This window comes from Eubalaena glacialis, chromosome 8 (genome assembly GCF_028564815.1).
Source record: "Eubalaena glacialis isolate mEubGla1 chromosome 8, mEubGla1.1.hap2.+ XY, whole genome shotgun sequence".
NCBI lineage: Eukaryota > Metazoa > Chordata > Mammalia > Artiodactyla > Balaenidae > Eubalaena > Eubalaena glacialis.
Genome location: NC_083723.1, coordinates 96,018,914 through 96,044,430, shown reverse-complemented (window position 1 = coordinate 96,044,430; position 25,517 = coordinate 96,018,914). Strand labels below are relative to the sequence as shown.

Below are 25,517 nucleotides of genomic sequence, written 5' to 3'. Positions count from 1 at the left end.
CATGAAACTTCTATGCTGGTGGAATCTAGAGGAATAAATTATCTCACAAGTCAGGCAGAGCATAAAAGGGACTTAATACTTCAGCCTCTCTCCCAGCTTCTACTCAGTTGTGCTTATGTTAATTGATGGAAGCAGCATGTGATGGAGAACATGAAGAGAAAATTTTGCGTTTCTACACAATCTTAGTTATGACATAACAATTATTTGAAATATCATTCACTTCAATCCAAGGATGACTTATTAAGAATGTTGCATTCTCGGGACTTCCCTGGTGGCACAGTGGTTAAGAATCCGCCTGCCAATGCAGGGGACACGGGTTCTATCCCTGGACCGGGAAGATCCCACATACCGGGGAGCAACTAAGCCCATGCACCACAACTACTGAGCCTGTGCTCTACGGCCCGCGAGCCACAACTACTGAAGCCCGCGTGCCTAGAGCCCGTGCTCTGCAACAAGAGAAGCCACCGCAATGAGAAGCCCACACATCGCAACGAAGAGTAGCCCCCGCTCACCGCAACTAGAGAAAGCCCACGTGCAGCAACGAAGACCCAACACAGCCAAATAAATAAATAAATAAATAAATAAATAAAATGGGTGACATAGATTAGTGGCTATATTAGTACAATACTAGAAAAATAACTCAGTGCTGAACATATATTTTTAAAAAAAGAATGTTGTATTCTTATATGTTATGGGCAGAGTAAACTGTACTTCTATACACTGATTCAAATGCAGAGAGTACAGTCATTAAGGCAAACAACAAAACATTTTAAAACATTAAGTCAAATGGAGCCAGAGCTATGGATAAAATTTTTCCCCCAAACTGGGACTTACCTGGTTGGTACAGTGGTTAAGAATCCGCCTGCAAATGCAGGGGACACGGGTTCAATCCCTGGTGTGGGAAGACCCCACATGCCACGGAGCAACTAAGCGCGTGTGCCACAACTACTGAAGCCCGCGCGCCTAGAGCCCGTGCTCTGCAACAAGAGAAGCCACCACAATGAGAAGCCCGTGCACTGCAACGAAGAGTAGTCCCCGCTCGCCGCAGCTAGAGAAAGCCCGCGCACAGCAACGAAGACCCAACGCAGCCAAAAAATAAATAAAATTTAAAAAATAAATAAATAAAATTAAAAAAAAAAAATTGTTTCCCAAAGCTCTGGCTGCTCTCATTAAGAAAAATCACCTCAAAGATATCTTAAAAGATAGTTCATTCTTCAGCTACCTTATTCATATTTACAGATAAAATATTTTCACCCCCAAACTGCTGCAGGTTTCTATAGAGATAGATAGATAAATAGATAGATAGATAGACAGATAGACAGACAGATAGACGGACATCAATAGACAGATAACTTCAAAAGCCAGAGCATTTCTCCCAGGAGGTAATCAAGAGCATTACAAAACATTGGGGACCTAAATGTGGTCATCTTTGTCAAAATAAATGTGTAAATGTATTTATTTGCTGTGTATTAAGTACAAGTTCTTAAAGCAATGCAACTTGCATAGCATCTCTTCGGGAGACACTATGGCAACCCTCACTCCCAAAGGCATGAAGACCAATATAATTACAACACAAATCCATCCAACCGGTACCTAACCTCCCAAAGCAAATATTGTGCACAGCCTTTACTTGAAGACTAAATAAGTTTTCAACTTGCCATCAGTTTTACAGGTTACAGTCAAGGATTCCAAATGATGCTCTGGTGAGGTAAAAAATAATAGATCAGAGTCATATTTGACAACAGCTGGGGAACATCCCAGACTGCACTTAAACACCATAAAGCCTGGGATCTTCACGCATTGAGCTCTCTCCACAATGAGGAAGACATAGGAGACTAAGAAAATATACTGCAGGAGTACCTCACTGTCATATTTTAAATTTTTGCTATTTTTTTCTTGAAACCATTCAGCATGCAGATATGATTTCAAAATATTACAAACACTCATATATGTAATTGGCTGAATTTTACCTAATTCTCCTCCTGACATTGTCTCCTGACTTTCTCCTGTTGAATACAGGAAAATAAAATCATCAGCAATCTCATATAACAGTAATATAATGTGATTTGGGATCATAAGAGAAAATAACTTTTTAAAAGAAATTTATTTTACTGAACCCATTTGAAATTATAAATGGCCACCTGCGTTCCAGGACATCCTAGTTCCAATGCATTTTTTACTTGTCTCCACTAGAGTTTTAGTGGTTTCTTTGTATTCAGAGTTAGCCTTTTACCTGTGTACCAGATTACCCTAGTCCTCCTATAATCATAAAAATGAATATAGGGACTTCCCTGGTGATGCAGTGGTTAAGAATCCGCCTCCCAAGGCAGGGGACACGGGTTCGAGCCCTGGTCCGGGAAGATCCCACATGCCGCGGAGCAACTAAGCCCGTGTGCCACAACTACTGAGCCTGCGCTCCAGAGCCTGCGAGCCACAACTATTAAGCCCACGTGCCACAGCTACTGAAGCCTGTGCACCTAGAGCCCATGCACTGCAACAAAGAGTGGCCCCTGCTCACCGCAACTAGAGGAAGCCCACACGCAGCAATGAAGACCCAACGAAGCCAAAAATAAATAAATAAATAAAAATGAATAAAATTATTTTATCCATAATGAATTTACAAATGAGATCCTTACCCCTAAATATAATATGATTCCATAGAACATAAATCTCCAGAAAAAGCATCGCCGAAGGGCATTAATGAGTTTGGGATTTTTCTTTGAGGCCAGTTCTCTATCCCATTCTCTGCAAAAGAATACAAAATGGGACCAGTAAGTTGCATGTGCAAATATCTGAGTTCTCTTTTCCCTTAACATAGTTTTATTCACACAAGTACATTCAAGGAGATTAACCCAAGTGACTAAAGAGACAAAACCTTGGGGGGACCTTCCAACACCAACGCTCAGGCAGATGTTTGGCAGAATTCAATGCTCCGCCAAATATCAATTTTCGAGGAGTTGACTTCATGAAAAGGCCACTCTATATGTGTTAAAGAAAGGTTCTGGGCTTCTAAAAAGCAACGAATGCAAGAGGTGGACAAATAAAATATGACTCTTATGAATACACATTGCTGTGCTTAGAACAAGGTGAAAAATAAATATTTAATTTTTTTCCCTTCACCTCTTGATCTTTACCTGTTTAGAATTGTAATGGATTTTACAAAATCTAACTGTCAAACCGAAAACAAGATTAAAAGTCAGGTGGATTTTTCTGTGATTTAACATTAGAAAAACTTGTTGTTTTTAAATGTAGGGGTATGAAACAAGTATCATCAACTTTGATTTTCAAATACTAAAGTCATTCTTTACAATAAAAATCTTTGGAAAATTAGAACAGAATCAAATTCTATATTTTCTGGCAGGAATAGAAATTAAATAAGTCTGAAAAATGGTTGGTGTCAAATAAATGTTTTTGTTTTCTTTTAAATACTATACATTCATCAGCCGATTATATTTACATTTTTGCCACTACTTTCTGTTCATAAAAACCTTCTTTCTCTTCCCAAGTGGATAAAATATATCCCTAAATGTTACCCTCATCTTCATTGTTAAACTGTACAGAGATGAAGTTTCACAGGAAAGAACTATATAAAGACTTTATATTTTATCAACAGCTATTCTCATTACTATCCATCTACCATTATTAGAGGTGGTTCTAAGTTACTCCAAAGGAAGACCACACAACTGAGATTTGAGGGCAGGTTTGGCAGTCATGGGCATTGTGCATGGACACTGGCTTCCCTGAGAAGCTTACTATCTATCATGCCTAATTACGCTATGCCATCCATCTACCTGCTCACACTCTTCCCACTCTTTCACTCACACACATGCCTCCCATCCATGTCATTTGGTGATTCACAATGGGGTAAGAAGCTAAATATGGAGACAGATTCTGCCTCTCTTTCAAAGGAAGAATGAGTCAGATGAGAAAGCCAGGAAGAGATGTGGTACATAAACCAAAGAAATGATTTTAAGTTGGGAAGAAGTGGTCAACTCTTAAGTCGTGGTAGGAAGATGTCATTATATTTGACATTAAGAGACCTCTGATGACCCTAGTCAATGTCATTTTAGGAATATGGTAGACACAGAAACCATATTTCAGGGAGCTGAGACGTAAAGGAAAGGAGAAGTAGAGAGATGAGAGCACAGAGATATTAGCTGTGGGAAAAAAAAAATGAATGAGGTAGCAATCTGAGGGGAAGGCAAAGCTGGGGAATTTTTCAGAGGATGGGTCTTGAACTACTGGACCCTGAGGGAAGGAATCAGCAGCGAGAGTAGATGGGGTGGTTCCCGCAACACCACGACAGACCCAGTAAGCATTCCAAGCACCAAGAGTTGAATCATAATGGAAGAAATTTTATACTTATCAAGTTTGTAGCTTAGCTACAATCATGGAATGGATGTGCGGTCTGCATACAGGAGTAATGCACAGGGTTCAAATCCACGGCCACAAACTGAGCCAGATGGGCCAAGGTACCTGAACCACATGGTAACCACCTAGGGCCTTTGTCACATGTCATCATTGAAATCTGCGGCCAGGGTCACTTTCCAAGGGTGCAGAGATACAAAATACTATAAGTGGTATTTCACTCTTTCAAAATATTTCAGTAAATTCTAAATAACAATTTTTATAAAAAAGAAATAACAGAGTGAAGAAGAGATACCCCAAAAAAGACAAAAATTAAAGATAAAGTCTATGGACTTATGCTGGCACAGTGTTGTTGGATTGAAACAAAATAGGTACATTTTAAACACTGAATTGATATGGAGACACAATGAAAACTGAGGAGAACAAAATGATAGGCCAGATAATCCTACAAATTCAGGTTATGTCCTCTATTTGGCCATAAGTAAAAATAAATCTGGAGTACGCAGGTTTTGATTAACCTAGTCCTACTCTGATTAATCTTTCCCTCAGCATCCATTTAGAACTCAGATATTCATTATCTACTATATTATTTTGAACTTGCTGATATACCTACAATATACCATGTTTATATATTTTATCTCTGCAGAAGTGTTACAGGTTTTTACATAATGCTAGCCATTTCACATTCAATCATCATTCATTCATTCAACAAATATTTACTGAGCACCTACTACAGTCAGCCCTTCATGTCTGCGGGTTCCTCATCCTCAGATTCAACCAACTGGGGATGGAAAATACTCAGCAAAAAAAATTCCAGAAAGTTCCAAACAGCAAAACTTGGATTTGTCATGTGCCAGCAACAATTTACATAGCATTTACATTGTATTAGGTATCATAAGTAATCTAGAGATGATTTAAAATATACAAGAGGATATGTGTAGGTTATATGCATTTTGTATAAGGGACTTGAGCATCCATAGATTTTTATATCCAGGGGGAATCTAGCAAGGGACAACTGTATATACCAGACCCTATTCTAGACCCTATTCCAGGCACATCATAAACTGAACAAATCAAACAAAAACAAGACAAAACAAAAAAATGTATCCCTGCCCTCATGGCACGTACACACACTAAGTACTCAATATTAGGAGCTGGACCTTGAACTTGGAAATGTGAACCTGCTACTCCCACTAGCCTAATTCTTTGAATAAAATCAAGAAAAAGTAAGGCTGAATATCTTATTTGCCTTGAAATTTCAAAAGAAATTCAATGAATTTCATGAAAATAAGGTAAACAAATTGCAAATCTACTCAACTATTTTATTTTGGTGCAGTAAAAAGTAGCTACTTCTTTTTCTTTTTCTTTTTCTTTTTTCTGTCAACTCCCTCTCCCCTTTCCCCTTCATCTGGTATCAGACCCTGTACTGCTGGCACAAGACCCAGTCTAGCTCATTCATAGATTGTTGTTGGTCCAAGGAGTGAGCTTGTGACTCAAAAGTTTCTGGGATTTTTCACATTTGGCCACAGAGAAAGGACTCTTTCCTCTGTGGTCTATAAAAATATGAGCAAAGAGTTCTGAGGACCGACTGCATGGAGGAAGCTGGTCTGAGAGAATAAAACCAGTCCCTGGTTCCACTGAGTCCCTCAGGCCAATTCTCTACCTAGGCCTTCACACAGGTAGACTACATGAGCCAATAAATTCCCTCTTAAATAAATTCACTGGCAACCAAAAGGATTATAACCAATACTCTTAGAAAGGGAGACTTCTTTACAACGGGAAACACTGTTCCTGGGGAGGCCAGGAGTATAGAGCTGGGTTTGAACCACAGCTCAATCAATTATTAGCTGGAAAATTACATCATCTCTCTGAGCCTCAGTTTGCTCTTCTGTAAGACAGAGATAATGATGCTTTCCTTCCAGAGTGGCTGAGAGGAGATACTACACTTGGCATTCAACGTATACTCAAAAATATGAAATTTTTACATTTCTTTGACATCCAACAGCCTTCACCCTAAGATTTCCAAGTATGTACATTTGTATTCACACATTAAGATTTTGGAGGCAAATGTACACAACTTGCTTCATAAAGATGTTATTCCAGTCTTCACAAAATCCACATAATAGTCTTTAAAGACAGGTAGCTTCTCAGAATTCAAATATGTGTTTTTCAAAAAAAGGTCCTATCTCAGGAAAATTTTTTTTTTCTTTCATCCTTTCATTGTTTAATTCTTAACTAATCAAGACTTCATCAAGAAAATAGGATGTTCCTATTATAAATATGCCATTTTAAGAATAAAACCCTCTCATGTCAGTTCTCTAGTCTCTAAATAATAATATTAATTTCTCTCTCCAATAAACAATGTGCATGAACATACCTTTCCAATTTTTCAGATAGATTGTCAGCAGAATCAGAAGAAGAGATATGGTATATGTCTGACAATTCCAGGTGCTGTCTGTACCCTTTCTTCAAAATTGGTCTGGTCCAGCTAAAATAAAGAGAGGAGAGACAGATATAAATGTTAACTTGATTTGATCTGCAATGTAGACTTGGAATCAGATACAGTTTCAAATTTTCTAGCATGTGGAAAATGCTGGTAGTGCATAAATACGAGAATAAAATAAGTCAACTTATATGAATGCCAGGGAGTCATATCTTACAGAACACAACTCTATAAAACAGCATCACCTCTGAACTGATGTGACTATAGCTTTGTCTGCAAGGATCGGGGATGATGGTAGAATCATCATCTTTCCCAGAGGAAAAAAACAAACTGCTAAACATTCTATACTAAAAGTATTCTTCAAGAAAAAAAAAAAAGAAAATTCCCCAAAATAACCAGATACTAGGAGTTTATAGTTTGCTGAAGTCCAGTCTCTACCACTTCAAATACAAAATGATCTGTGAATAAGAAGACAGACCCTCAAACAACACCCTTATATAATTTTGTTAACCATAGCTCACAGTACTCAGCAATGAGCTATTTGTTGAATGAACTGACTGTAGCTGGAGTATCAATTTGTTGACTTAATCATCACCCCTGAATGAGGGTGGGGATCATAATTTTCTTATGTTTTGTCTCCTCACCCCATAGCAGTTACGCACATCTGCCCGCTACGCATCTAATAAATAACAATTTATGATGGAAGCTAGGGAAGCTGGCATAGTAAATACTTATGCAGGATACTCCAGTTATTTTCAAATACATTGTTTCTAACTACTGTGAATAAGGCAAAATAGTCTTCACAGAGATAAGAAAATCTAAAAAGAAGTCAAAGACAAGGGAAAACAAAGAGGAAGGAGAGAGGGGCAGGAGAATTGTAAAACAAAGAAATCACGTACAAAGAGAAACTTCTAAATGAAATTTGAGCAAATGAGACCTTTCTCATGTGAAATTTCATACATTTATATTTTTTTAACATCTTTATTGGAGTATAATTGCTTTACAATGGTGTGTTAGTTTCTGCTGTATAAGAAAGTGAATCAGCTATACATATACATATATCCCCATATCTCCTCCCTCTTGCGTCTCCCTCCCACCCTCCCTATCCCACCCCTCTAGGTGGTCACAAAGCACCGAGCTGATCTCCCTGTGCTATGTGTCATATATTTATTAAAGAAAGGAATTGAACTTGGAATCAGTGATTCCCAACATATGCTTTTACCCTTACCATCTTTCTTTTCTTCAGAAAGTCCTAAAATTTGGTGTCATTGAGACTTTGGTAGTACATCAAAATTCATGTTACCCACCAAAAATCAATAGGGAGTGTTTTAGCAATATCTGAGAAGCAAAATAAACTTATACTAGGAAAAATATTCTAGCAAAGCCATTCAGAATTAAAAGAGGAAATGCTATGCCAAATGCAAACATTTTGACATTGTTTCAGGGCAAAACTTTGCAGAAGGCTCTCATGTCCATCTTCACCACTCCCACCCCAAGAGTCCAGATTCTTGTTTACACTTCCCTTGTCTCCACCTCCTTCAGTCAGCCACCCCCCTGTGTTCCTGATGTCTCTACAACTTGTTCTTCCTTAAAATTTAACTGAATTAAGACCCAGCTCAAGGACTTCGCTGGTGGTCCAGCAGTTAAGACTCCATGCTCCCAATGCAGGAGGCCCGGGTTCGATCTCTGGTCAGGGAACTAGACCCCACATGCCACAACTAAAGACCCCGCATGCTGTAACTAAAGATCCAGCATGCCACAACTAAGACCCGGCACAGCCAAATAAATAAATAAATATTAAAAAAAAAAAAGACCCTGCTCAAAGGCTCAGTAGTTTCACCAACCATTTCTGACCAAGATATCAACGAGTGACAATGGCTTAATATGTCAGTTTCTTCCATTAACTTGCAATATTTGCATCTTAACAAGACCCTTCAAACCTCAGCAAAGGGTGATAATTGTTTTATCTTTATTGCCCAGTGTGATCCATTGGCAATTTCTCCTGGAGAACAAGAAGGAAAATAGTTAAGGACAGTCTGAACACAGCAGTTAAAGAAGTGCTGTGATCATGCAGCATCTGCATTGGGCATCGTCTTTGAGAGTGCTGGCACACCCGCCTGGCACTCACAATCCAGTAGCCAACATAAGCACTTTGTAAGCACATTTGCCAATACAGGGAGCAGTAAGGGTGTGAAAAATCTGGGACAGCAATTTAGGATATAAACTCCATTCTGTTGGTTATAAGCCTTTGTAAACTTAAGAAGTGAAAAGGTGAAGCAAGTGTTTACTACTAATAAAAAAATTATGTGTATATAGCACTTTCACATACACTAGCATATTGTGATTTTAATTTGAAAATCTTGATAGGTAGGTAGAACAAGAAGAGATCATTGCCCTACTTTAAGGATAAAGAAATGGAGGCTCAAAGATGCTAAATTTGTCTGTTACTAAATGCCAAATACTAGCTTTTTACCACATTCTTCTGATGTCATTCCTTCCTTTACCATGTTCAGCTCTTATGTTTAGGAAAATTAAGCTTGGTGGGTTATTCTAGACATAGTGCTGGAATGCGGGTCTGGAAGCAGGGAGACCAGAAGTTAGCAGACTGCAGGCAGTGGTGTGGTGTGGTGTACTGACAAATCTTTAACCATGCCTTCTCCAGGAAAACAAAAAACAAAAAGTGACTTATGGTATTTGCCAATTTCTGTGGTGTAAATACTCCCACCATGACCAGTTTCAAGTCACCAAATGTGAAGTCACTGAACACAGAGTTGGGAAGAGATACACAGCTGCATATTATAAGATAGTGTGATTACCATTCAGATACAATCAATATAACCTCAATACATAAATAATAATTATGTAGTGATAACTTTTCAATTACTACCTTTGTTTTAATATAATTTATTTAAGTGTAAATCAATTAATTTTTAATACTAGTTGTACTTAACAACCAGCTCACAAAGTTCCTGAAAATTTAACAATCAGCTCAGCCAGAAAGGGCCAACTGCAATAGATCACTGACTGCCAGATGGTTGGAAGACTCAGAACAAGGGTAATAGCATTGAGAATGGAAAGGAAGGGGCCTATGGAAAATTTAGAAGAGAAAAATATACTCCACCTATTAATAAACCTTTCATTTTCAGTATGTTTGAAATTGTTAAAACATGAAATTAAATTTACAAATAAAGAGAAGTTCACTATCTGTAAATATTACAATACCAAAGACATTTGCAGGAAATTTAAAAACAAATCTTTTCTTTCTTTTAAAAACTAAATAAACATACATCTTTTGGTCCATATCTAAGACCTGATCACCATTTCCATTAATGAGTTTCTAGCTTATTTTTAAAATACTTTAAGTAACACTTACACTTATAAAAAGCTTCCTGCATTATCCATGCCCATTTTAATATATATGTTATACCAAGACATCTAGTTTTGATTATCAAGAGTTCCATAGCCCAGCATCATCAAATCAAACACATTCAGTAGTAGTAAAAGTTAGCCATTTATAATTATTAATATAATTTAGTGTTTCTGACAGATTCACTACAGTCAACTTATATTTGTAACCTGAAATAGAAACAACTTAAGGTAAATTATGAGAACTAAAATCAATTAACCTTAGGCTGCCTGGCAATCACCAGAGTTATCTGAAAGAATTTATTTCGTGAGATTAAACCAAAAAGAAAATTGAATGAAATTTCTGCCCCATCAAGGAGGTCTCCATGACTACCTCAAGCCAGTCACAGAAATACAAAAAAAAACAAAACAAACAAAAAACTCCCCAGATATCTACACTTAGACATTCAGTGCAATATTAGTTACTGTAAAACTCCAGCCACCTCTTTTATTGAATGAGCTTGAGTATGTTAAACATACTTGGATAGAATTTAGAAATGCCAACTCAGGATTTCTACTTCAGTATTTCTTCCATTAAATATTAATGAGTACCCAGGTGTTTCATTAGCAAGGCAGGTACACCTGGAATAACCAAAAGCAATAAACACTATTCTTCCTCCTTATCCTCAAATTTGCTCCCACCCACCCTTCCTCTCACCTCTAACTGATCTTACCCTTCTCCTTCATTCATAGCCTGTCACTGTATATTGAAAGTGGACTTATAAATTGATCTACTTAGAAACTGTGACAGTTTCCAAAGTTCTCGTTATTTCTAACAGAAACTAGCTAATCATTAATTACAAGGTAGCAGACAGAGATCCTTTAGCTATATAGTTCTTTATAACCTAAAGTTTTGGGACTTCCCTGGTAGCGCAGTGGTTAAGAATCCGCCTGCCAGTGCAGGGGACATGGGTTCGAGCCCTGGTCCGGGAAGATCCCACATGCCACGGAGCAACTAAGCCCGTGTGCCACAACTACTGAGGCTGCGAGCCACAACTACTGAAGCCCGCATGCCTAGAGCCCATGCTCCGCAACAAGAGAAGCCACTGCTCACAGCAACTAGAGAAAGCCCGCGGGCTGCAACGAAGACCCAACGCAGCCAAAAATAATAATAACAATAAATAAATAAATTTATTTAAAATATATATATATATATATATCCTAAAGTTTTCAACGAACTTAAAAAAAGTCTAGTACCCAGACACACTGTGCACTTAACGATAAGAGTCTTCAGGTTTTATTAAGGAAAAATGCTATCACTTGATTTTTTTTAATACACACACACACACACACACACACACACACACACACACACACACACACACAATGAAACTGTATTTAGTTTCTTTCCTTAGGACAAAATTTCCGATTTCTACATAAATTTAGAGTGACTTTTAATTCCTTATGATGAAAAGAATTTTCCAATTATAGACACTATTAAAGCCTTGATTTTCATGAAACCTATCCCCGTAAAACCACATAATTAAAGCTTATAATCATTTTCCCATTTGACATTTGGCTTTTATTAATCCAACAGAGGCATCTGACATTTTCATCTGCTAGAATTTAAGATGAAGGTCAGGTATCAGATCTTTTCAGTTTCAAATGATTTTGTTTGTATAAAACAATCATGCCTCCACATTATTTAACATTACTTTTGATTTAACTAGCCAGATAAAATGAAATGAAATAGCAAATTCAAACCCATGGTTGCATGACACATCTCCCAAATACTGACAAATTGATACACTCAAATGACTAAGTCTTTGTCCTTTTTGCATGAAATAATACTTGAGGAACTAGGTAGGAATTACTCTAAACTGCTCAGTATGGACAAACTTAAATACGCTAGAGGTTTTCTCATCATCCAATATATTTACCATGAGTTTGAAATAGCGCAAATAAGCTGGATAGTCCTAACTAAAGAAAATGTTGAAGTTCAGGCTGAGGAAAGAGGGGGAATCATTTGAACAGACTGTGACAACAAATCTCAAATTCCTGCAGCATATTCTGCCAGTTTGCTTTAGGTTTTTTGATAAATGGCTATGATGGGAAGAATTGATTTGAGACCAGAAGTCATTTCATCTCTAAAAGGATGTTTCTTTTCTAATTCATATAAATAACACTTCAAATGTCACAGTTATTTTATCAACTTAGATCTGGTTTTATCTTATAGTTGGATATGTTTTTTCACAATGAATTTTAGTAAAAATAAAACTGGAGAAAGTAGTGGCATCTAGCTCTCAAAAGTCCTGTATAAAACTTGTAGGCTTCAAGAATGCACCCCAAAGTCACAGCATTGGGATGAGGGTCAAGTCGGTGAGTCTCTGTCCTCTCATCCCACAAGGTAATCAAACAGTGTTTGCTGCTTACCCATAAAATGGTAAATTTATAATAAATAACCACTTTAGTCAGCTCAATCACCTTTTTGCTTGCTAAAGATGAGCTATTTTTGTGTTTGAGAGTTAATTTCTCATGAGGCTCCTAGTTTACCAAGAGAACTGTAGAAGTTCTTTTTCTTTCTGTACATGAGTAAACAGTAAATGTAGTCAATGAATTTTAGAAGATTTGGAAAGATAATTATTTGCTGCTCAACAAAACACTACAAACCAATTCTGAAAAACCTTCCGGAGGCCCAGAATTTAAAACCATAACATAAATTAACTTCATGCTTAATGAACCTAAACATTAAATAGGAAATCGATCTGCCCATTTTAAAAGATGCTCCCAAATATAAATGTATTTGGAATGTAAGCATATTAAGAAAACTTCAGGAAAGATATTTTCTTTTTTGTTTATCTATATTCACTAATGTTTAACTATGAGCATGTATAACTTTGGAAATAAGGAGGAAGTTCTTTTTAATTAAAGAAGAACTTACATATTATAATTGGTACTTGCTATGGCTAGCTATGCACATAAACTTTCTAGTCAAATATGTTTTAACTCCATGATTTTCATATAATGCTCACTATTAATTTTCATTTCCCATAAAATTGCTTTCTTTTCTTTCCTGATATGATTGTCTGAGGTAAAACTTTATCATGAAGACTACAGAACTCCAGTCACCTAACTTCTACTACGAATCTGTTACTGAAAAAACTGAATTAGTGATTTTAAGAAAGCTCTAGGTTTTAACTTTGTCTCTGTCATTTTCCAGTCATGTGACCTTGGAAATAGCTCTTCTTAAGCTCTCTCAGCTGCAGCTCCTGCTGGAAATAATAACTACTATGACTACCTGGTTTTCATGGGGGCCAAATTCAATGTTGCCTATAAAATATTACAGCTGTACGTTATTGCATTGCTTCTTCATAGAAACTACTTGGCTTTAGTTTAATTTTCAGAGCACTAGAGTTTATTATTATTGGGATTATAACAAAAGTACTAGCTAACCTTAATAGACTATTCCTATAATTCTCTAAAATTCTAAGTATTTCACATACGTTATTTCATCTGACCCCTACTACAATTCAAGAGATAAGCCCTAATATTATCTCCATCTTACAGATGAGTAACTGAGGCTGAGAGAGCTTAAATAATTTATTCAAGGCAGAGTTAGAATTTCAAAACAGGACTGTGATACCAAAGCCTACACTTGTACCAAATTTGCCATATTAGGACTAATTTTAGAAGGAAAAAAAAAAAAAACAGCACACAGATAAGTATAATATGAAAAGCATAAACAACAATAGAAAAAATAGATAAATTAGACATCATCAAATTATAAAACTTTTATGCCTCAAAGCAGACCATCAATAAAGTAGAAAAATAACCCAGAGAATGGGGGAAAATTTTTGCAAATCATATATCTGATAAGAGACCTGTATCTGGAACATACAAGGGACTCTTACAACTCAGTAATAAAAAGACAACCCAATTTAGAAATTGGCAAAGGATCTGAATAGACATTTCTCCAAAGAAGATATACAAACACCCCAAAACATATGAAAAGATGTTCAACCTCATTAGCCATTAGAGAAATGCAAATCAAAACCACAGTGAAATTCTACTACACACCCACTAGAAAGGCCATAATCAAAAAGACAGGTAACAATAAGTGTTGACATAGATGTGGAAAATAATATTAGAGTCCTTATACCCTGCTGGTGGGGATGTAAAATGATGCAGCCACTTTGGAAAACAATCTGAAAGGTACTCAAAATATTAAACAGAAAGTTCCCATATGACCCAGCAATTCCACTCCTTGGTGTATGCCCAAGAGAAATGAAAATATATGTCCACATGAAAACTTGTACACAAGTGTTTATAACAGCATTTTTTATAATAAGCAAAAAATAGAAACAATCCAAATATCTACCAACTGCTGAATGGATAAATGTATAATCCTACAACTTAAATATTATTTAGCGATAAAAAAGAATGACATACTGATACATGCTACAACTTGGATGAATCTTGAAAACATTATGCTAAGTGAAAGAAGCTAGTCACAAAAGACCACATTGTTTCATTTATATGAAATGTCCAGAACTGGCACACCCATGGAGAAAGTGGATTAGTAGTTGTCCAGGGTGGAGGTGAAGGAGGGAATGGGGAATGACTGCTTATGGGTATGGAGTTTCTTTTTGGGGTGATGCAAGTGTTCTAAAATTGGTTGTAGTGATAGTTACACATCTCTTGTATACTTTAAGTAAGTAAATTTTTTGGTATGTGAATTATATCTCAAAAAAGCTGGTATTACGACAAACAGCATAAAGAAATCAATTGTTAGCATGGATTTTAGAAACTTTTCCCAAATGTTTGATTTTCCCTCCTAGAGTTGGTGAAATGCATATTTTTATTATGGTGACTTTGACACTCTAAACCCTTTCATATATGTCAGTGCCTGGGTAGCTGCTACAAGTGATTAAGACTCTGTGCAAAGCCCACGAAAGGATCCAAGGATTGATGACATGAAACATGAGTCATATAAATTGTTTATTCCTGGCCCCCCACAAGCAAAGCCCTTAATTGCTGGAACTACTATGAATACAGAAAAAATAAGAATGGTAAGGGAGTAGCATTGGCATAAAAAGACCACTTCTAACAGCTATACTTAATCCATTCACATGTATTAGATTTCAGGGACTCAAGCAATTGAGAGATAATAAGCAATGCTACAAAAAATAGCCCAAGTCCGTGTACTTTAGAAAAGCAGCCTCAGAGCATTGTTTCATGGTTTTAGTTTGATTTTTATTCTATCTGGGCATGAAGCCACGAATAAGAGACACGAAATTGATTATAGATGGAACAACTGGCTAGAAAGATAGGATGATTAACTACCAATAAAATTGCTTCATCTTGTATGAGTTCACTTTTAGGAGCTCTTTACTAACCAAGAAAGACAAGTGATAACATTGCTCTCTAACTTCTGATTTTTATTTCCATTGGCAATAAGAAATATATCTGAAACCAAGAAAATAAGGAAGAGGGGAAATGGATTGGCCTTCTGATTTTATGGTAGAAATGCCACTGGGTTACTGGCTGGCATTTGTAAAAGCTTACAGAGAGAAACTTGTGTGACTATCAGAAAATCACCACTATTACTATTATTTTAGACAATTCCATACTAGCAACAGAGCAGAGAAGCAGTTTCAAGCATGCCCAGTGGTAGCTGAAAGGAAAAGAAGGGAAACAAGTTCTACGTGATCTTTTAAGGTAGGAACAAAACATACTTCACATGAGTGATGTAAGGATATCTCCCACATGATATATTGATTTAACTGGTATTTGTTTTATAATTAACCCACTTATTCCCTCACTTTTTTATAGAACTCTGAATCCCTTATTGAAGCTCTTTGTTCACCTAGTTTGTTGAGACACCATCACTAGGACCCAAAGTAAACACTCTCTAACAGGCTTCTTCATCCTTCGGCAATGAAATCCCCATGTCCTTCGGAGTCAGGGTTGCCATTCTAGAATTAACTCAACATCTGGAGTCAAGGCCACTTGATATTTCTCTGCTAAAGTCTTTCTCGCAATATGGAGATAGCTCTCCCCTCTTGGGGACAGAAATCCTCTGAGAAGCTCTGGGCTGTGGAGTCAGTGATCTGTTTGGTATGAGCTGTAATAGGCAAATCACATGCTAGACTCTCATGACCTTCAACCTCCAAATGACTTAATGACCCCTCACCATGTGTACAAAAAAAATCACTACTTATTAAATCCTCTGTGACACCTGCTTTCCAGTTACTGCCTCAAAGCAACTTTTCCCAAAATTAAAAAAAAAAAAAAAAAAAGCAGTCTAAGTCCACCTAACATAGTTTATTTGAGGATGTTCACTTGTTTATTTTGCTTGATAGATGGAATGGTAAAATGGAGGTTGGAGACAACCTCAGAAATGTTTTAAGATGAAGATAGTTAAGAATGAATCTTCCAAGGGTAACATTCAAACATGATGCATCAGGAAGACAAAGCTGATGATTTTTTAAATTTAGGCATGATAAATCTAGTCTCTAGGGTTCTGCTTGGAATCCTCTAGCCAGATAAACGATCAGTCAAATTCTAGAATTTTACTCATTTATCTTAACTTTCTCTTTACTCTAACTTGTATATGCTGTATGTTCTGTTATACTGTTATCCTGCTGTTACTCATGATTATTTCTCAGGATTCAAAGAGCCTTATGGCATTGTATTCAGACTTCTCAGCTGCAGATAATTCCCCATCTTCAAACTATATACGGAATTTGGTCATTGGTTGCATTTTAACCCTTTTTTATCTTCCATTTTATTAGTTCACCCTCTAGAAAACACATCACGAATTATAGCATTAAAAGGTAAATTTAGCATCTTCTTTATTTCTCCCTGCTTTGGCAAGGTGAGGAGTGTTTGTAGACACATTGTATGACTCAGGATTTAAGTTTCAGATCCTGTTCCTGAGGTTCTGGAGCAATGCTAATGCTATTTTTCATTTTCTTGGAGACTTGATATCACTGAGAGGGACACTGACAGTAAAACTCCTATGAGATGTAAGGGGAGGAGAACAGTAGTGGCTGAACCCTCACTCATCCCCAGTGTGAATCCCAGGAAAAAAAGGAGCCTGACAGAAGCAGGGAATGGAGACAGCCATTGGTTCAAGGTTTATCATGGAAATAAGACTTCACTGCAAGAGCCTTACTTTAAATCCTCTTCACTTAATTTCTACATCTTTTTTTCATATAGGCAACATATAAGTAAATAAAGATCCACAAAGTAACCTAAGTTAATTTTTCCCCCAATAGCAAAACACGCAATAATGGATGACTGAATCATTAGATCCTAACAAGCAATTTAAAAGTTCAGAACAGTCACCTTTGCAATCAGGTCCTTAAAAACAGAAATCATTAACACAAATGATGATAGTTTAGTGCAAATCATTTTTACAGGCATTTAAGAATTATTTTTACTTCAAAATGTCATAATCTCTTGCTTGCATATACATGTTAGGAAAAAGAACTTTAAAGGAAACATCAAGCCAGATTCTCTTCCTTTTAAACTCTGCAGGAGCTCTCACTGGATGAAACCATTGATAATAAGATGGCTCTTAATTTTTTAAAGGATTCTCCTATTCGTATCATTTGATACAGCATTTTTTTGGTTTTGTTCCAACACCAGCCAAATGCCAGGTCACACTGAAGAAAAATTAATAACTTCCTCAAAATAAAACCTGACCTCTATTTCCCAAAAATCTCAAATGCATTGAAATAGTTTCATATGAATTATGTGTGTCTCTCTACAATCTAGGTTTAATTTTCCTCCCATGCGCTCCATTCTCTCCTGTACTTCCTCCACCTGAGCTGTCACTACTAACTGTCTATTTGCTTGTCTGCCAAACCCCCGTGTTTCCAAACATGCCAGACTATAAACTCCCAAAGGGCAAATACCTTAGAGATTTTTTTTACTGCTGTATTCCCTGCCTACCACAGAGCATAGCACATAACTGTCACTCAATTATTTTTTAAACTGTTAAATTTATGTTACCACATTATACTTTGCTAGTTTATTTCCCTCATAAGATTAACTTCCTGAGGACAATGTAGTTGTAATATATATCTTTATATCTCCATTGTCTGGTCCAGTGTCTGAGGCAGTGTAAAAGCTGAATGAATTAAAGTGTTAACTAATTAATTACTCAAACCTGATATGTTTATAGCCCATGTGAGAACACTGATATGATGGCAAATAGGTATTGCCCAGCCATTACTCTTGATCAAATGTATTAAAAGCAAAAAAAAAAAAAAAAAAGTGAAAATATTGTTCAAGTCAATGGTAAATGCAATGCAAATGTGAGGGTGCCTATACTTTTCCAGGGACCACTCTTTATTAACAGTTATGCCCCTTTTCTGAGTCATAAGTTAAAGCCAATAATTCTAAAACTTCCAGCCAAAATTATTTAATTCTCCTCAATAAAATGTTTTCATTTTTAACACTCTTCATTACCAAAACGTTCTAATGTCTGGCCTTCAAGCTATTTATTCTCAGTGGAGATGTACCAAAATTTCGTAAATGGAAAGTTGTTCTTCAGTCTACTCAAGAACAACTGGACCCTTTTATTTTGACCCTTCTTGACCGTTCCCATGTCATGTCACCTGACGTACTTGACATTGTCTCCATGTTACCTGTGTACCATTACAGATGAGGTAAACACAGCTTTTTAAAAAATTTCATAAATTAGTGTAACCCTCTGTATGTATTATACTTTAGAGTTTCAAATTGCTTCCATAGCTCATCAGCTCCTGAAAACTATTACTATTCTCGGTTGAATTGTGCTCCTCTCAAAAAAGATATATTTTAATTCTAACACCAAGTACCTCAGAACGTGATCTTTACGGAGGTGACCAAGTTAAAATGAGTTCATTAGAGTGGGCCCTACACCTATGTGACTGGTGTCCTTAGAAAAAAAAGGAAATGTGGACACAGAGACAGGCACACAGGGAAAATCCCACGTGAAGATGAAGGCAGAGACCAAAGTGAGGTGTCTATAAGTCAAAGAGTACCAGCAAATCACCAGAAGCTGGGGGAGAACATGGAACAGATTGTCTCTCAGAGCCTCAGCGGAAACCAAACCGGCTGACACCTTGGTCTCAGACACATCTAGCCTTCAGAACTGTGAGACATTACATTTCTGTTGTGTAAGCCGCCCAGATTTTGGTACTTTGTTACAGCAGCCCTAGCAAACTAATGCACTGGCTTATAAGAGCATGATGGTAAGAGGGTGTTTTTGGATGAGACTTACATTTAAATTGGTGGATGTTGGACAAAACAGATTGCCCTCCATAACGTGGGTGGGCCTTATCCAATCAACTGAACTCCTGAATAGAACAAAAATGCAGGCCTGACCAAACAAGAGAGAATTCTCCAGGAGACTGCCTTCAGAATAAAACTGGAACATCAGCTCTCCTGGGTCTCCAGCCTACCAGCCTATGCTGCAGATTTGGGACTTGCCAGCCTTCATAATCATGTGAGCCAATTCCTTGTAATAAATCCTTTTATATACATATATATGTATATACATACATATATATATATATATATATATATATATATATATCTCCTATTGGTTTCATTTCTCTGGAGAACGCTAATACGCATATTAAACACTCAATGAATATTAGGTCTCATAATAATGCTGAGCTGTGTTAAGAGGAGGAGAACTCATTGCACTGATGAGCATGACATCATCATCAAAGTTAAGTAAATTACCCAAGATCATATTGTTGTTAAGTCACAGCGCAAGGATTCCAGCCAGGTCTGTCTGATTCCAAAGTACAAGTTTCTTCCCCTATATATTGCTACTTAAGAGTTGACAATAAGGATAGAGACAAAGTCAAATGTGAGATCATTTTCTAAGAGTATAGGATGGATGAAATGAGGACTCAAGGGAAGGTCGAGACCAACGAATATGGGGGAAAAACTAGTTCAGTGGCTTTCAAACTATGGACCCCAACACCTAGTGTTCCCCTGAGATACTTCCTAGAGTTCACCAACTTTTGATTTGAAATGTCAATATTTTAAAGTATGTTTTGTTATTCTAAAAATAAGAATAAAAAACATCACACATTCGCAAAACTGTTATATGAAAATTTTAACACACTGGAGCCATCCAAACATTATCCTGGACTTCAAGGCTAACTCATTTAGTGTCCACTGTGTAGGAAAGCTTCCCCTGACATCTCTTTGAACCTATTTAAACATATTGCAATCTGTCATTGGTTATATCCACACTGCATAAGTGAGCATATTCACTATAAACCAAGTGAACACGGTCTATAGTGAACATGCACCAAGACATGCATATATAGACGTGCACCAAGCTCAATTAACAGCCCATCATATCTCTGGCATACCTGCTCATACAAGGTTTCATTCCAGCATAACAGAGAGTTGTGCAATCCCCAGGGAATGATAACAAGAAGCATACGATATTATCTTAGTTTTACAATATTTTACCATGCTTACTCAACAGTAAGGTGACGTTGATTACAAGACTCATCATCAGTGTAATAATGGCCTTTCCTAAAAAGCCCCTCTAAATTAAATATACACAGTTAAAAAATTTTTTTTTCCAGTATTATATACTTATTCACACAATTACACACCACTTCCTTCTTCAGTGTCATAATTAAAGTTTTCTTCTAAGCCTTCTTCACATTCAGGTCAAAAGTATACTTTTGGATTATTCTTGGTATTCACAGTTATGAATAGGGTTACAAGTGACAAGTTGCATTCACACCACCTTCACCTGTAGGACAGGCAGTATAATTTCAAAGTAAAGCAAAGTGCTGAGCTTGGGCAACTTCTACCTTAATTACAGTGCTTGGTATGCCAGACAAACTTCAGACTAAATAATTACTGTTCTTTCAAAACTAGATCACAGAATAATCTTTCTCAAGAAATTTCAAGCAAGAAACTAAATTTAAGTTAAAAGTCAACCTTGTGGGGTACAACCAATGCAAATGATTCAACTGAAGTTACAGGAAGATATACCTTCTATGAACTGCTAAGTTCCCATATTTCAAGTTATTCCTGGGCCTGATGGCTGACAGGTTTCTTTTGACATCAATTATAAGAGTCATCTCAATTTCAGAAGCATAATGTGAAAAACGTAAGCATGTAGGACCAAGAAAAGAGCACGTAAATGTTATATAGTCATTTCAGCCCTTATCTGGGGGCAGGAGATTACCTATATCTTTGTATTTACGGAGGACTTACTGTCTTTTATTGTCACTTTTATTTGCGTATATCGCAGTTCCATGGAAGATTTCCTTTGGATTCTGGATTCACTGATAAAAATATTGTTTTTAAAAAATTGTAAAAACCACTGCACTAGGAATATCCAAGATTTATACATACAAAGAGTCAAACATCAAGTTGAAGAACCATCTGCGAGGTGACTCTGCCTCTTCCTTCAGCCCCAAGAAATACAGTAAGAGTAAACATAAAGAAACAAATGACATGAGTGATGAACAACCAGGGACTGGTGATCAGAACAGGACACCAAAGAGGGTGGATGGTGGTGAGAGGAACACTGAAGTGACTGAACCTGGAACTCAGCGGAGGGGATTAAGTTGGTAAGGTAAGAAGAATGGATACAAAAACGCAACAGAAAGCCTAGCTCAGTAGGTTTGAGAAAGTGGAAGAAGGCAGGAAGCTAGATTTAGAAAATGAAAAAGATGAAGGGAGATTATTAGTACCTGGATGGAACAAATAAGGATAAGAAGTGCAGTCTGGGTCAAGTTTTGTGAAACTGAGCTGTGTCCATGTAACAATGGTTGGCTAATGGCATGCTTTTGGCTGATCACATCTCTCACTCTTCAACTGGACATTTAGAATTTTAAAGACCTCATTAACCAAGACAAGACCCTTCCCTTCCCCTCCCCATCCTTCCCTCTTCACCTCTCTCCACCTCAAGTAGTTTGTCATATGGATCCATGCAAAACACTGTAAGAGGGCATGCTCCTGGCACTTCCAAGAAGAACAGAGTCTAATGCCTTATTTAAATAATATTATTTATAATACATGTATCAAAAATAAATTTCAGAGACAAGAAAATTAAGAAAACCTATATACAAAATTAAGTGAAATTATATAATTTACCAATTCCATTCTAGATTGTTGGATAGTGTGATACACTGGTTAAGAGTTCTAGAGATCAATGTAAGTTCATGTCTTGACTTCACAGTAATTAGCTGGGTGGCCTTGCATAAGCTCTTTAATCTTTCTAAACTACATATTTCTTACATGTAGACTCTATCTAAAATTATTTGAAGAATTCACTGAGATAATACGTATAATCCCTGGTACATAGAAAGTGCTTAGTAAATGTTAGGAGATACTGGAGGCAAAACTGCAGATTTCAAGAACTATTTAAGAGGAAATTTTGAATTCTGTGGCAAGTTGAACAATATCTATATTTCTATTGTTAATTTACTAAAAAAAATTGTGAACTTTCTAAATTCTCTTCCTTGGATCCTAAGATTTAAAAAGAAGAATGTTAGGATTCAACTAGAGATTATCATACCAAGTGAAGTAAGTCAGAAAAAGAAGGACAAATACTATATGATATCACTTATACGTGGAATCTAAAATATGGCACAAATGAACCTATCTACAAAACAGAAACAGACTCATAGACATAGAGAACAGACTTGTGGTTGCCAAGGGAGAGGGATGCACTGGGAGTTTGGGGTTAGTAGATGCAAACTATTGCATTTAGAATGGATAAACAACAAGGTCCTAATGTATAGCACAGGGAACTGTATTCAATATCCTGTGATAAGTCACAATGGAAAAGAATATAAAAAAAGAATGTCTGTATGTATATAACTGAGTCACTTTGCTGTACAGCAGAGACTGGCACAACATTGTAAATCAACTATACTGCAATAAAAAAAAATTTTTTTTAAAAAGAAGAATGTTAGGAAAGACAGCTTTAGTGGAGCTGGGAAAAGATGGAATCACCTCCATATTCCACATTTTATGATTATGTGGTAGAATCCTGTTTTTTGTCCTCAAATCTGCAGTTTCCCAATCTTTCATTAAGGTTGAAAAGCACTAGTTGGGCCATTTAAACCCACTTTCTTAAGATTAACTTAATGGCTCTTAGACTTTAGTATGCAAAAAGAAACACCTGAAATGTAAAAAACAAACAAACAGAAAACAAAAAATCAAGATTATAGTTGCACTCTCCCAGAGATTCTGGATTTAGTTGGTATGGAGTGGGACCTAGGAATCTGCATATTTAACGTAAGATATATTATAGATAGATAGATCTATCTTAATATATTTTTTGAGCAGGTGACTGGCAATTTGAGAAGCACTTATCTAAAGCTATAGAAAATACTGATATTTGTGAAGGGCTTCTAATTTTAAGAGCATAAGTATTTACCTAAAGAATTTCTTGGGACTTCCCTGGTGGCGCAGTGGTTAAGAATCTGCCTCCCAGTGCAGGGGACACGGGTTCGAGCCCTGGTCTGGGAAGATCCCACATGACGCAGAGCAACTAAGCCGGTGCGCCACAACTACGGAGCCTGCGCTCTAGAGCCCGCGAGCCACAACTACTGAGCCTGTGTGCCACAACTACTGAAGTCCGCACGCCTGTGCTCCACGACAAGAGAAGCCAACGCAGTGAGAAGCCTGCACGCCGCAACAAAGAGTAGCCGCAACTAGAGAAAGCCCACGCGCAGCAACAAAGACCCAATGCAGCCAAAAGAAAAAAAAAAGAATTTCTTAATCCTGTTTCTAGCTAGATTTCTTTTCCAACAGAATAACTAAACTTTGATCAAATTTTCATTGATAGGAAATTTGGCAACTCATTGTTTTTTAATAATAACATACGTGTCTACTAACCCCAGAACCTGACTCTACTTTGCAGTAATAGTGGCTGGAGTGACAGACCGTGACTCAAGAAAGACAAGAGTTGTGTGGCTACCCTTGGCAGAAACAGAAACAATTGAATCAGCAAAACCTTGTATGAGAGTTCAAAAAGGCTGCCAAGTTACAAGTTAACACCTCAGTGGATCCAAAGACTGTGTTCAAGGACTAAATCCAATATACATTTCTAAATGTAATGATCTTATCTTTACATTTCATAGGAAGTATTTTAAAAGATTTTAAATACATCAAACAATATTTGCTGTCAAGGAATTATACTGTTGACTTTAGAAAAGTTTATTATGTGAGATGACCTTTATTCAGTCATTTGGTAAATCAATAAAAAAATTTAGGCCCCCTTCATTAAATGGAGTAAGGGAAAATCTATAAATATATACGATGGCCTTTGCTCCAAAGAGAAATAACATTGCCTCATTAAAAATATCAATGTGAAAATTCCAGTAAAAGAATAATTAGAATGTATAATAGGTTTTGATATGTGGCCTAAGCCTTCAAACTGCTATATCCTGGAATATATCAGAGATTCAACATTTATACTGAATAAAGGCATGCATGCATGAATAAATGAATGAATAAAAATCACATTAGTATTTCAAAAATTACTTTTACATTAATGAGTTCATTTTACAGTGGTTGTCTTTCTAGCTAATAAAATTGCATAAAAACTTAGCTCTGGGGCTTCCCTGGTGGCGCAGAGGTTGAGAATCTGCCTGCCAATGCAGGGGACACAGGTTCGAGCCCTGGTCCAGGAAGATCCCACATGCCACGGAGCAACTGGGCCCGTGAGCCACAACTACTGAGCCTGCACGTCTGGAGCCTGTGCTCCACAACAAGAGAGGCCGCGATAGTGAGAGGCCCGCGCACCGCGATGAAGAGTGGCCCCCACTTGCCGCAACTAGAGAAAGCCCTCGTGCAGAAACGAAGACCCAACATAGCCATAAATAAATAAAAAATAAATAAATTAAAAAAAAAAAAACTTAGCTCTGATGTTATTGGGATGGCTAAATTGGAGCTTTAATTTCATCAGTCTTATAAACTCTTAATACAGTGAATAAAATTTTGGATCTCATTGTCATTGTATATTTTATGCTCTGATTTATGAAACTGATTTATGAAAATACCTATTGTTTAATTATATTAATGATGTTGAGCCAAGTTTGCTCCATAATCAAATTAATCCGTAGGGGATTTATTTGTGCACTTTTGTTCACAGTCCATATATACAAGATATACATTCACTTTTATGGATAGGAGAGATTAACTCTAATAGATCTCAGATGAAAAGCGGTGGAAAAGAGGCTAATGTGAGTTTCAGAAGCCAACCCTATCTTTGATTGAAAGGAGACGTTCTTTTGGTAATAAATGTTTCATCAGCTTATTTATTATTTTGAAAAATGTATTCAGAGGTCCAAGACGAAAATGAGTTTAA

General features: G+C 36.8%; 1 protein-coding gene across 1 annotated transcript in view; it reads right to left on the bottom strand.

Annotated features, from left to right (window-relative positions):
- The window catches only part of CFTR (CF transmembrane conductance regulator), a 199,644-nt gene that overhangs the window by 165,228 nt on the left and 8,899 nt on the right, over window positions 1–25,517 (bottom strand). Inside the window, exons 2-3 of the mRNA XM_061198249.1 lie at window positions 6,746–6,904; window positions 2,637–2,745 (exon numbers count right to left, since the gene is read on the bottom strand). Coding sequence (XP_061054232.1) covers window positions 2,637–2,745; window positions 6,746–6,904 — 268 coding nt within the window. The remainder of the gene's footprint in view (window positions 1–2,636; window positions 2,746–6,745; window positions 6,905–25,517) is intronic.